At 45.8% G+C, this 14,186-nt stretch overlaps 1 protein-coding gene across 1 annotated transcript in view; it reads right to left on the bottom strand.

The window, feature by feature from the left end:
* Positions 1–6,199: 6,199 nt before the first annotated feature.
* Positions 6,200–14,186, bottom strand: part of RNF150 (ring finger protein 150) — a 121,172-nt gene continuing 113,185 nt past the window's right edge. The window contains exon 7 of the mRNA XM_005499879.3: positions 6,200–14,156. Within this exon, the coding sequence (XP_005499936.2) occupies positions 14,038–14,156 (119 nt within the window). The 3' untranslated portion in view covers positions 6,200–14,037. The remainder of the gene's footprint in view (positions 14,157–14,186) is intronic.

Raw genomic sequence — 14,186 nt, 5'->3', positions numbered from 1 at the left:
ACTGCGCAAGATTATTGTCCTCAACACAGGAGAGAGAAACTCATGGTCAGAGTGAAGCTACTTTGCCACTGCTGGAGCCTGGCTGCCAACAAATCACACATACAGTGCTCAAGCAATAACCATCACCCCCCCAGGCCATTTGCCATTTCCATGCACTTTATCTGAGGATACACTCAGTCCATTTGCTCAACACTCCATCAGTGATTTTCCCGAGTTCCCTCAAATTAAGCCTATACTATGTAAGGATTGTCAGAGGTCCTACAGCCTCTGAATTGAGACGGGTTTGACATCCTCAAGGCCTTTTAACACCAACCTGCGTGTAAAAAGCAATGTTGTGGCTCTCACCCCTGCTCATGCAGCCCTCCCACATCACTCACCTGCTGCAGCAGCTCCACTCCCAAGGGCATTTAAGACCTCACCGCTCCCGAACAGACATTTCTGCTATGGACCACATCAGCCTGACCACCTCCAGCGGTGGATGTCTGGATGTCTCTGTCTCGGTGAGCATGAGGGCTTGGAGGACACTGTCAGGCTTAGCAGAAGTGGGGATGAAACCCACCTACCACCTCACTGCCTGCTCACCTCCAGGAGCCCTCCTCCACAAGAGGGGTCTGGGGAGGCACAGCTCAGATCTGCAGCTGGCCCAGGAGGTCATACCAATGAGCAGGAGCAAAGCTCAGAGTAACACTCCTTCCTCACCCTGAAAAGGAACCACTCACCCCAAGGTATTTTCAGGGAAAAAACATTCTTAATATGGAGCCTATAACAAACCCAGGCAAAGTGAACGGATGCAGATAGCAATGATGAGGTGTACTCAAGATGTATTCATTTATACCACAACCTGGGCAGACCTCTCTAGCAAGGGACAATCAGCTTCAGGGAAAAAAACCCCACATTTTCCTACCAGTCAAAGCACAGGAAATGCACACCCCAAGGAACAACTCCCCAGTGTTGCTCTGAGCTCTTCCACTCAAAAAGAAGGCACCCCCCCATCCCCCCCCCACAAAAGAAATAAACCAAAACCAAAACAAACCCTCCTAAAGCACAGCAAAGGAAAACAAACAAGCTGCACCTCTGTTTCACGGGCTTTATACCACCAGCCTCCACAGTTAACACAATGGCCTTCCCAGCCTGTGGAGCATCCCTCTTCCTGCACACCTGGGTCAGCACAAATGACCGAGGCTGGGCACTGCTAACAAGGTTATCACACACATCTGGGGAATTTCAGCAGCTGCTTGTATTTAGGGCTTTACTGAACATAGCAAATAGAGATTTTTTTTTTTCCTCTGGTATTAATGAATGTTTTCAGAGCAGTTTCACAGAGGAAAGTCAATCAGGGTCAATTTTCCGTAAGAAAAATCCGCTTCTCTATTGTCCTTTAGGATAATTATTTAAAAAATAACACCCTCACCAAAACAACACTGTTAAGTAACACATCTCTGTGTGATTCTTCTCATCCACCCTTTGTCACTAATTTAAGGTCATAAATACAGACAGTCCCGGCAGGGGCGGGGACAGAACCGCCGCCCGGCCCGTTCCGTCCGGCAGCGGCTGCCGCTCGCCCCCGTGTGGCCATCCGGGGCTGGCGAGGCATTGGCGGGGCGGGAGCGCCCCCTGCTGGCGAAAGAAGGAGGGGACGTGATGCAAGCAGCTGCCGCTGCCCCGCTGCTCCCCACCCGAGCGATGAATTAATTACCTTTCTCACTTTTTTTTTTTTTTAAACCTAAACACAACAACATCAACAAAAACAAACAAACAAACAAAAAGTCAAAACCACTCTCTTCTCAGCCATCTAGGCTGCACACCTGATTCACCCTCTGACCTCTCTGCGCTTCACTTATTTGCCTCCATAAACTGAGGCTTGGAAGAAAACACCGAATATCACAGCTGTCATAACGGACAGCATGAAATGGGAGTCTGTGAAGGTCTCAGATGACTGGGGAGGTCCTGGATGACTGGAAGCTGGCAAATATTGTCCCAATCTACAAGAAGGGCAATAGGGATGATCCCAGCAACTACAGGCCTGTCAATCTCACTCCTGTGCCTGGCAAAATCATGGAGAAGATTGCTCTGGGAGTTACTGAAAAACATCTGAATGACAATGCAGTCATGGGTCCCAGCCAGCACGGGTTCATGAGGGGCAAGTCTTGCTTGACAAACTTAATTTCTTCTTACAACAAGGTGACCCACCTAGTTGACCAAGGGAAGCCTGTTGAGGTGACCTTTTTGGATTTCAGTAAAGCCTTTGATTCTGTCTCTCACAGTGTTCTCCTGGACAAGATGTCCAGCACACAGCTGGGTAAACCCACAGTGCAGTGAGGAAGCAATTGGCTAATGGGCCAGGCTCAAAGTGTTCTAGTAAATTGGGTTATGTCGGGCTGGTGACCAGTCACTAGCGGGGCTGTGCAGGGATTCATCCTATGGCCAGCACTCTTCAGTGTCTTTATAAATGACTTAGACTCAGGACTTGAGGGATTGCTTAGTAAGTTCACCAATGACATGAAACTTGGGGGAGCTGTTGACACCCTCGAGGGCAGAGAGGCTCTGCAGAGGGATCTGGAAAAATTGGAGAACTGGGCAATCACCAACCACATGAAGTTCAATAAGGGCAAGTGCTGGATTTTGCACCTGGGACACAGCAACCCTGGCTGTACATACAGACTGGGGGATGAGATGCTGGAAAGCAGCTCTGCAGAGAGGGATCTGGGGGTTCTGGTAGATGGCAAGTGGAACATGAACCAATAGTGTTCCTGGCAGCCAAGAGAGCCAACGTGTCCTGGGTGCATCCAGCACAGCATTGCCAGCCAGGTGAGGGAGGTGATTGTCCTGCTCTGCTCTGCACTGGTGTGGCCTCACCTGGAGCACTGTGTGCAGGTCTGGGCGCCACAGGATAAAAAAAGATGTTAAGCTACTAGAGAGTGTCCAGAAGAGGGCTATGAAGTTGGTGAAGGGTTTGGAGGGGAAGCTGTATGAGGAGCAGCTGAAGTAACTTGGTAGTTCAGCCTGGAGGAGACTGAGGGGAGACCTCATCACTGTTTACAGCTTCCTCACAAGGGGAGGAGGAAGGTAGGCACCCATCTCTTCTCTTTAGTGACCAATGACAGAACCCAAGGGAATGGCAGGAAGATGTGCCCAGGGAGGTTCAGGTTGGACATTAGGAAAAGGTTCCTTAGCCAGAGGGTGGTGGAGCACTGGAACAGGGTCCCCAGGGAGGTGTCATGGCCCTAAGCCTGACACTGTTCAAGAAGACACTTTACAACGCTCTTAGACCACATGGTGTGAACTGTGGGGTTGTCATATGCAGGGACAGGAGCTGGACATGATGACCCTTGTGGGTCCCTTCCAATTCAGGACATTCTATGATTCTATGATTCTATGTGGGCTGGCATTGCCAGCACCCCTGGGCTTTGGGAAGGCCCCAGGGCACATGGATGGTGGGGGTGCACCAGTTGTACTCTGGGTTGGTGTGTGCGGGTACCACGCAAAACCTGAGGGAGCTGTGAACATTTCCCATCATGGCACCAGCTGATTCCTTGGCTGTGTCCCCACCACAGGGCTTGGCTCCATGCTCTGTTCCTGGCATCATGCTATGGCTGAGACCCCCCACTCTGGCCATGCAGTTAAGGAAAGGGCAGTGAGGTCTGGAGAAAGGCAGTGAGGAGGTGCTGAAGCATGGATTGGTGTCCCACAAAACATGACTGAGCAAGCCTGGACCCCGCAGCTGGAAAGCATCGACACCACAGGGATATACCAGACATCTGCACAGCCAGGCATGACATGGAGGAGTCGACTTCCCTGGTGTTACTCCTTTGTGAGTGTCTGCTCCTGGCCCAAGCTGAGTCAGACCCAGGCTAGGAGGGACTGCTGGTCTGAGCCAGCGTGGCTGCCCCAAACAGGGACAGAAGAACAATTTCATCTGAGCTGTGGGCTTTGACAGATGAGCTCTGGGGCTCTGCCAACACATCTAAGGCGTTACCACTCCCAGATGTCCGCTCTGTCCCTCTGCCAGGAGCTACCATGCGTCTTAGCTGGAGCAGGAAGAGGGACATGTGCCTGGGCTTCAGCCACCATGAGTCGCTGCAGCTCTGTTGCAAGCCTGTCTTTGCTCTCAGGTGAGAGGATGGAGTATAAAGCCAAGCTACTGAGACACAGGTGTCCAGGGGGCTGTCCAGAGGAGCGGTGTGGTGACCTGCAGCAGAGGCTGGCCCAGGCACATGAGGGTGGTAATGCTTTGCCCAGTTCTGCTGCCAGGCCGCTTGATTGCATGGGGATCAAAGGCTGAGGAATGAGTGTGTTGCAAAATTACACCCTTGCTTACTGAGCACTCATTAGATTTCTTTTGGGCGATGAAGTTCTCTTTTTCCTTGTGGGCTACCCCCAGACTCAATCTCCTGGTGTTATAGAACTGCCTTCTCAGAGTGGTTTTTCCAGAGTGGCTCCCCAAGACCTGGCACAGACAACTGCATCTCCCCTTAGGGCACCCTCAATGTGCAGCACAAAGCTTGCTTTCTTTCCTAGCCTCATGTGGATAACATGGGACAGAAGGGACCCTGGGCCATGTAAATCATTGCACTATGCAAAGCTGCATAAATTCCCTTTGAATCCTGAGTCCTCTCCATTGACTCTGACGGGTCTGAGGGTCACCCCCTTGAATCACAGGAGTGAGTACAATCTGCCTTATTCCTTCTGAACAAAATACCCAAAACAAAACGAAACAAACAAAAAAAAGAACATAAAGCAGCATGGCTTTATGTCTGTATTTTGACCAGAAATGAATCTCATATACAGAAGAGAAGAAAGTGCCATAGCCCAAGCCCTAGGTATGTGCTTGCATCCTGGAATTAATTGCCTTACACCCCTTGTTATTTATAGCCCTGATGCCATTCCCAGCAGCTCCAATGCTGTGTTACTTGTGCTGCGATACTCGAGTGTGCTGCCTCCCGCCAGATCTGCAGCACCGGCAGCAGCTGTGTTGTGTGTGCAGATCACATAGCAACTGCGCACAGCTGCCTGCCAAGGAAAACCGGCCCCGCTCGCTCCCCTGGCCATTTATTAAATCAAGGCAGAGAACAAAGCAGGGGCCAGGGAGGGAGTTGCGCAGGGAAGAGCAAGACCAGATTCCTTGGCTAGCAATACCTAAAATCTCCCTCTGAAGGCAGCCCAGGTTTTGTTTTGGTGAGAAAGGCTTCTGCCCTTGGAGCAGGGCTGATGGGACGGGGAGCTCCAGGCTGTGCCACTGACTAGCTGACATGGGTTGGGAGTGGAAAAATAATTCCCAGCATTGTTGATAAAGCCACATTACATCACACACAGTTTTCATGCTCTGAGCCAGCTTGGTGCCCCTCCATTGTGAACAGCAAGAGCAAAGCCCAGCGCGAGGGTGGGCGCATGGGAGCAAGCGGGCACAGGGCTTGGGGCAGCTGGGTGCTGTCTAGCCCAGGGCTGCTGCTTCCTTCCTCCTGGGGGAAAGCGGAGCTAGGGCCCCAACTGATTTGGCACGTTGATGCCTCGAACACACTGCTGCAGCTGGGAGAGAGGCTTCCACACCGGCAGCACTGGCCAGCAAGCACAAAGCGTGGCCAGGATGGGGGCAGGCTGGGCCCCAGCGGTGGGGCTGCGGCTTGAGCCAGGATTTGGCCATCCTTCAGGGATTTCTGTCTGCCTTCCTTTGCATCCATGGGATAACTTTTCTCTATGTCTCTTAAATTTCTTCCAAGCAGAATTTTTACTGTGCCTTCAACCTCTTGTATGCAGCACACCTATGTCACGACAACACCCAGGGCTTTCACACGGCCCCCACACCCAGGGACACAGGGCAGCAGCTGATCAGGGAAGGGAAGAGCAGCCAGATGACAAGGACAGTGCAGTCCCTACTGAGGCATGGCAGAGCTGTCACCTTTTAAAGCTATTTTAACATATCATGCCCAGTGTCCAGGGTGAGGCTGCTGCTCTCCTCCTGCAGAGTGGAGGCATTTACCTCCTGCACGGCCACTGGTTTCTGATCAAGAGAAGCTGAAGGACAAGGAAGATCAGAGCAGTAACTGGTGCGGAGGCCAGGCTGCCACTCGGGTCCCTGCCTGCTATCGCTTCTGCCCCATGAAGGCCAAAATCTGCAGCGGCTGAGTCCAGGAAGGAACAATCAGCAACTTTCACACATCAGGAAATGCCAGTTTTATATAGTCTTGTTAGAAAACACGTATGACACAGTAATCAGATTTGTTTTATTAAAAAACTTGCAATAAAATTCCTTGGAATTCACCATCTTAACTTTGAGAGTTGCAATATTTTACTAGTACATAATAACACAGTCTCACTTATTTACATTATAATCCTCTATATAACAAAAATAGCCATGTTGTACTACTGAATAATGCTTCCAAATATTAGCCTCAACATTTCGGTACTTCCCCCAGCTGAGTCACTGTCCATGCTGTTTAGCATTTACAGTATATAACAAAGCAAGAAGGAAAAAAAAAAAGTGTGTGCCTCATGATTTCAGGCAAATCCCTTTAAGATGGTAGTTCTTCGACTCCCACATTTTTCAAGAGAGATAAAGTGCATTGGAAGGGAAGATGTATACATTATAAAATATCAGCAAAGAGTTAAAGTATATTTGCAATACTGTACAGAAAGTAATGCTAGAAAAAAGGCTCGCTTCACAAACTGCTACTGCACGGTTTTGGCAGCAAGTCACAGGTAGCAGGGGAAAAAAACCCAAAAGCTAACGACATGAAAAAGAACCACCTACGCAAATGCCACTGCGTGATTTTGTCGTGGTCTTTCACTGGGTGTTTCACAAACCAAAGCGTAGCTGTCTGGAGAAAGGAACTTTTCTTCCACGTGGAGATGAAGGGTTATTTCCACAGTCAATAGAAACACAGCGTGGTGAGCCTGCCGAAAGCGAGTGCCGTACCAGCAACACAGCTTCAGTCAAAAATCTGTCCCCATCCTGAGGGACCCGCAGCGCAACCAGAGACTCAATGTGTGAGTGTGAGCTCGCGTGACAACCCTGTCACCGCCAGCTTGCCAGGGCTGGCAGGGGCAGGGCTGAGGACCTCCCAGTAAATCCACAGCAGGACTGATTACCTTGGAGAGTTTCACTGGGACAGACCATTGTCTCCTAACTGGCAGCTATTTCGGTAAGCTGTGCGCTGATCCATATGGTAGTTATTTTGCTGGGGATTTTTCTTCCCTTTTTAACAGTGGCATTTGCTGGTAGGGCTCTGCAGTGTGTGAGAAGAGACACGGCTGGAAAAAGCTTTGGAGCCATCAATGGAAACCAGGATACTTTGCTCTGTTCAGGAACCGCGTACAAACGGGATGCCACATTTTTTTGGTTTGCTTATAAACTACTCTAAATAAAAATAATTCTCTTCTGGAAATGGATGGAATGTATATTTTGACAAGTACAAAACCATTTTAAATGTTCACTAAATACAAGGAACATCTTGCTATAAAAATAACAGACCCTCCTACCATCCCCTCTTTACATTTCTAATTATAAAATGGTACAGTCATTTCAGGTTCCTAACATGAAACAAGAAGTGAAGATGGTATTATGTACACATACAAAAACATTTAGATATTTGACATCTGAAATAACTGTATACATTCAGAGCAAACAAGCATCTTGATCTTGCTATTATTTTTAACGCTACACAGGACTGAAGAATCAGGAAATAAACAAAAAAGGGAAAATGCTATTTCTTTCTTTTGTTTCTCTCTCTCTTTTTTTTTTTTTTTTTGCATTCACTCCAGAAAGAAATAACTTCCACCAATTCACAATTAAAATAGTTGAGAGAGGCAAGATTAATTTCAGATGAAAAATTCATCTTTTGGCTTTTCATTCAAAATCCACAACATCATTCATCTTTCTTCTCTGTTTCTCCCTTTGAAACACAGCTCATGCTCAGAAGGTTTCTTTTCCCCTTGGAAAAGAAGCGCCAAAGCTGAGGAAGGGAGCCTCGCGGGTTTCCAGGGCGGCGGGGGCGGCTGCGTGCACAGGACAGCCTTCTCCCCAGCCCGCAGCTGCCATCTGCGACGCAAACAAATCCAGACTCAAAAGTCCATCTGGCGTTCCTCTTTCAGCTGCGAAACTATCAATTCGTTCAGGTAACAGCTTGGTAAAATAAAAGAAGTGCTTGTGTTGGATCAGTTGTCCCTTTTTAAAAGGTCTGCTAAAACAGCACCTCCACCCTCTTTTCCCTGCGCCCCTCAAATATTACAGTATGCTGCTTTTCACCGCTTGCGTTAACCAAGCCAATTCATTTCTGTCACGCTGGTTGTGCTGTATACGCTCACACATTTTGCATCTATAAAACAAATGAGTCAACGCTCAGTGTTCTTCAGAAGCAGCAATTCTCAGTCAGCACCGGTTATGAAGAAGCTTGGCTCCCCGGAATCTGCCGAAAACCCTGAGCCTATCTTTCATTAAGCCGTTAAGCTGAGCTCAGGCTGGCTCCTTTCACCCTGTACAGAAGCAGAGCAGCCCAGCCTGCAACCAGAGACACAGGTAGCACAAAATATGAGAGAGGAAGCGGCACAGCATTAGTTTTATCCCATGATTTCCTTCTCCTGCGGCAAATGCTCATACTAGAGCAAACATTTGTGAAAGGGGCTGGGAAGGAATGGGCTGGATTTCTCTGTCATTTCAGTCCTGCAAAATGGATGCATCCCAACAGCAAACCAAGCCCTCCCTCTTCTCTTTATACCGTCACTTTGTCCTGTCCCATATTCCTAGCAGACTGGTAACTTTGGCCCTACAACAGGGATCTGCAAGAATGATGGGTTAAAAAAATAAATCCATTATTGCTAAAAAATAGAAATCAATAAATGACTATTGGTTTTCCAATAATAAATTCCTATTCTGGTCTTATTTCAAACTATATGCTTAGTCATGAGCTTTTCTATAGACAGAGACCACAAAGGGATGAGCCTCTTCTAAAGAAAGCCTGGGAGATTCCCAGCTGCCTGGGCTGAAAGGCGTTTCCCGCTCTTAGGCACAATCCGTATCCTTATTTGAGTACAGGCCAATTGTCACAACAAGGACTTGCAGTCCAGAAAGACTTGTACCGTGATCTTTGCCTTTTAATTAGAGAATATGTTCAAAGGGCTGTGGCATATATTCAAAGGAGAAAATTTGTAAGGCAAAACTCTGGAAAATCTATACAATGACCGCACTCCAGGTTTAACAAGAATGGCAAATAAAACACAATTTATGGAAAATCTGATGTTAAATTGATGCCTAAAAGTACACAGATGTGTTAAGTGATCTTCAGATACCTGCCAGGGCAACCCATCCATATGCAAAGGTCTTCTGAGCTAGACATTTTTCAAATTGAAGAAGCATTTCTTTTTATTTAGCAAGGAAGAAAGGAGTGTAGGTTAGCAGGTTTGACAACAAAAAACTTTGGATCACAAAATGCATATTCTTTGAGAAAGATTAAATTCCAAGCTGGATCTGTCTCTGGTGTTTGGGTTCATTTTGTTAACAAAATGAGAACATATAAACATGTCATTCAATAAGAGACAAAGTACTGACCTTCTTGTAATGACTTCCTCTGATCTGATCCAGGGGTCGTTAGAGCAGTGAGATCTGAGAGAACTCTTACCATATATTATTTCAATAATTTTTTTCAAATTGCCTCTATAAAGCCATTTTCTTCAGTGCCACAATCTCCCTCATTGAAAAAAAAAAAATCTAATAATGGCAGCTGCCTCTGGTTTTACTACAATACAGTTTCTATAGTCATATCAATATACTTTTATATGCACACATGGCAATTTAGTTCTATAGAATGCTTACAGAACAAACTGTAGTGCTGTGATTGTCCTGACCCTAGTTTTGAGGCTCTAAAGCAGTGAGAAAATAAAAAAAACTCAAACCCTCAGCAAGTGCCAGATACGTATCCCCATCAGAACGAGTGAGCCATGGGGAAGAGATGCAGAGCCGGTGTCTAGCGCGTCTGCACGTGCACATTAGGTCATTTGTGAGTGCAGAATTCAAACCCATGTAATTTTTTATGTGTCCTAACTCTTGAAGAGACCCTTGGGAAGGCAATTTAGTAAAACCCGTGAAAGTCAAAGGAAACTCAGAGCACAGGCTCTGTCTGTCCAAGTTTCATCCTGCAAGCCAGCCTGAGTGAAGATGAGCCTCCCCAGGGCGAATGCTTCTCCCACCTACTACTCGCTGATGGAAAAGAAAAGAGTCTCAGCTGACAGAACTGAAAGAGCCTGGAGAGACACAGGAGCAGCTGCGTGACAAGAGATCCTTTCTCAGAGAGCCGGAGCTGCAGCAAAGCCACCGCACCGAGGGTGGGCAGTCACGGCATGAACCTGCAGAATTCTGTGCATGAGCACATGAGCATTTGTTCATCAGAGGGCACCAGAGGATTCCCTTTTTTTAATAAATATATATTTATATTTATATATATATATATATATTTTTCCCCTGGCTGCATGCTAAAGGCTGCTTTCCCTTCCGAACAGGCAGTGCTGTGTCCCTGCCATCTGAATCCCACATATTTAATGTTGGAGCCCAAGCTTAGCGTGCAGCAGTACTGAGGAATCGCACAATACTCAGGATGGGACTAATTTTGCCCAAAGCTGCAAATCAGGAGGTTTAATTTTACCCTGTGAGGAATCTCAGTGGAGAGACTCACGTAAGCAAAATTGTGCACGGGCATGCAGATCTGCAGAATTAAGGCTTTCATATGTGTTACAAACATGCCTCTGGGGGTCTTAATATTTAAGAAGCAACTCAAATTCCAAAGGCATTTCATCGGTTATATGTATAAGGAATATTGTCAGCCAGGTCCTGATTTAGGAGAACTTTTCCATTTGACACAGCAGTTTAATTATGCTCATAGAAGACCTGTTGAAAATAACATGATTTTGCTACAAGTCCAAAACTAGTTAAAAGTGCTTTTCTGAAGAAGGACAGAAGTGCTTTCCCAAGTTCTGGCTTCAGTGATGTGTAACCTAGCTTTGCGCTCGTTATCGCTTAACAGTGCTCAGGGCTGTAGAAAACCTGAGGACAGGGAAAAACATATTTCCTGAGTGAAACCGCAGGTAGCATTGGGAAAACAAAAGCAGAAAGACTCCTGATCCAGATTTGCTAGGATGCCTCTTTTGAAAGACCACAATATGGTGATATTAAAAAAAACAAGTTTCACCCAGCCTAGCACCCTGGCTCCCCCAGTGGCCAGCTGTAGACCCCGAGGGACCACATCTGCTATGGGATACTTCGGAAAAGAGCATGCACAGTGTGATCCCTCTCCAAAATCCTTCCCCAGCTCCCAGTAATATGGGCAGGGTCTCAGTTACCACCCATGTGATGCTGCTTTAAGCACAGCTCCCTTTAAAGACTTTTCTGGGCAAAATACCCAGTTCAGACCCAGCTGGGAGTCCCACCTCCTGCTTTGCTTTTCCACAGACCTCCCTTGCTCTGCTGTGCTGTGGGTGGCTCTGCTATGGCAACAGATAATTGGTCAATCTATCCATTGAGATTAACTTAATTAAGTTTGTGAAATAAAATGAAGACTTCATGACTGCTCTTCTGAAAACCAAACTGTTCAGCCAGGAGCTGTTTTTTTGTTTGGTTGGGTTTTTTTTGTCTGTGTGCTGGGCAGATGTTAAAGGATCACTGACAACTCAGACATCATGATCATGATGTTCCTGTGACATGTAGCACCTGGGCTCCAGTGCTAGAGAAGAAACTGTTCCCGTGTGTGTACTTTCCATAGGGACACCTGACTGTGTATAACCAGCTTTACTCTTTCCCCTGCGGTCGCTTGAGATGAAATTTCATTCCTGTGCGAAGGGCCAGTATCTGGTGTAATCACCACTTAAATCCCATTTCAGCATTATTTCCAGAGCCAAAGAGGAACTGATGTGATGCCTTGTGCAAAGTCTCTTGTGTGGGGCTGAATTTCAGCATTGCTTCTCTTGACACTGTGGGCCTTTCCCATAGCAGTAAGGAATAGAGAAGACATAAAGAACAAGGAAAATACAATTACAGAACCATCAATATTAGCAAGACTGACCTAGCTGCACCCTCTGGAAAGATTTCTAACTTTCTTTTTAAAACAAGCAGGTTTCCAGCTGCCTGCATCTCGTTAATTAAAAGAAGACGTCCTTTTGAATGGCTTGTAAAATGTAACGGTGCATTTCCAGATCATGGTTTTGAAGGATTATTAGGCTAGGATCCTTTGCCTCAAAGTTACCCTGCATAAAAAGAATTCAGCTATAAACTGAATCAAGTTCTAACTGAACTGAAAAGAATGGAGTACAATTTTTCTTTCTTCCTGTATTTAACCAGCAAGTTGCCCAAAAGTTTAGGGATAATTCTAAACTTATTTGTTTCCAAATAAGACCTGACAAACCGAATTTTGGCTGGCACTTGGTTTCCACAGCTAACAAGTAAATCCACAAAGAGATTAAATGCAGCAAGAACCCTAATAGTCGCATTTTGAGATGCTGCTGTGACACCATCAAGTCCAAATGTTCGACCTCTCTGTGAAATTTCAATGCGAGTTTTTGAGTCTATGGACTTACTCAGGATGCAGTAATGTAATTCAAATCATCTGACTGTCAACAGAAACCATTTACTCTTGTATAACAGTAAGCTAAAAATGCTTCTTCACAGTTGAGTATGTCGACTGAAAAATGAAATCTTAAGATGAACAAGTAATGATAAGCTGTTCTCTGGAAAGCACAGTTCAGGATAAACTAAATAATAATCACAGGTCATTATTATTTAGGTGTTTTGATTTATGTTACTTGTGTTTATTTCCAAATCTTCCTGCCCCAAATATTTTGGTAGATCTCTTTATATACAAATTGCAAGTATTCCATTATGCTTGCCACAATGTTAAACCACCTGAACTCTTGTGTTTGACAAGGAGGCAAAAACTGTCACCAAAAAATAAGTGAAACACACTAAGAACAAAACCAAAACAAAAGATGAAGTAAACATTTTAACCAGCTGCCTCCTGCTTCATTAGCAATTTCTGACACTGACAGCAACATCTCCAAACCCTTTCTGAGAACATTCCTGGAACCCTTGTAATGCACAGCTGTTAACAAGCAGCCTCTGGAAACCTCTGAGACACTCCTTTAGCCTTCTGGTCAGATTTTGTTCTGTAAAATTAAGAAAGACATGATGTTATACTAGATCTTCTTTTCCAGCTACTGAATTGTGACTTTAAGGAAGGCTGTTAATGCACTGGCAACTGCTAAGAGCAAAAAATACAGCAAAGGACTACAAGGACGGAGTGAAGCTTTAAGGTTTTCTTTCTCTCCTTCACACTGTACAATACTTGGCTAGAACAGAGCTCTAAGTAAAATCCAACGTAACACAGTTTTAACCCAAATCTTAGCAATCTCTTAATTCAGAGCTCTCTTACAAACAAAGGCCCACCATTTCCAAGGCTTCCACTTAATTAAAGCAGGCTTCACATTAATGCAGGGTGCTGTCCTTCTGAAGCCATGTGTACTTCATGGAGAAACAACAAGGCAATGATAAATCCTGGAGTCAGATCATGAAGTGACCAGTGAATGAGAATTCAGATTTCTGGATTGAACTCTTGAAAAAGCTGGGGTCAGTCAACAAAAACAGTGTCCATCCATAACAAATTATAAACAAACAAACAAACAAACATAACAAACACATATATTCTCAAAAAAAAAAAAAAAAAGGAAACAAAAATCCGATTGAACAAGTGTAGAAAACACTCAAGCTGTCATTTCAGTTGCGTATTTATGAGCCACTGAAGAGTTACATGACTGCTCTCAAGCACGTGGGTTACCTGGAAGCATCCAACTCTCATGTGAACAAAATGAACGTATGCAGATGATGAAACCGCATCCAGGCAGACACAACTGTTGCTATTGCTTTTCGTGACCATCCCAGAATGGAGTGTGCAGGGGTGACAGTGCTCTGGAGGCGTGTGCATGACTGGTCCAAATCCTAGAAAGCTGATTCAGTCCCTCCCTTTGACCCACCCCGTAGTTTAGTGTCAGATCTCTGTTTGTATTTCAAGACTTCACCTCTTCACAGTCTTGATCAGTGGAAAGCTCCACATCGGACAGTCCAACCTCCATTGCCATAATCAATGAAATATCTGAATCACTGCTGACTGCTGGCTCCTGTTCATCTGTGGGGTAGAAAAGAGAAGAAAACGGCA

Source organism: Columba livia, chromosome 4, assembly GCF_036013475.1.
Source record: "Columba livia isolate bColLiv1 breed racing homer chromosome 4, bColLiv1.pat.W.v2, whole genome shotgun sequence".
NCBI lineage: Eukaryota > Metazoa > Chordata > Aves > Columbiformes > Columbidae > Columba > Columba livia.
Note: the sequence above shows the minus strand (reverse complement) of the source record. Positions and strands in the feature narration are given on the sequence as shown.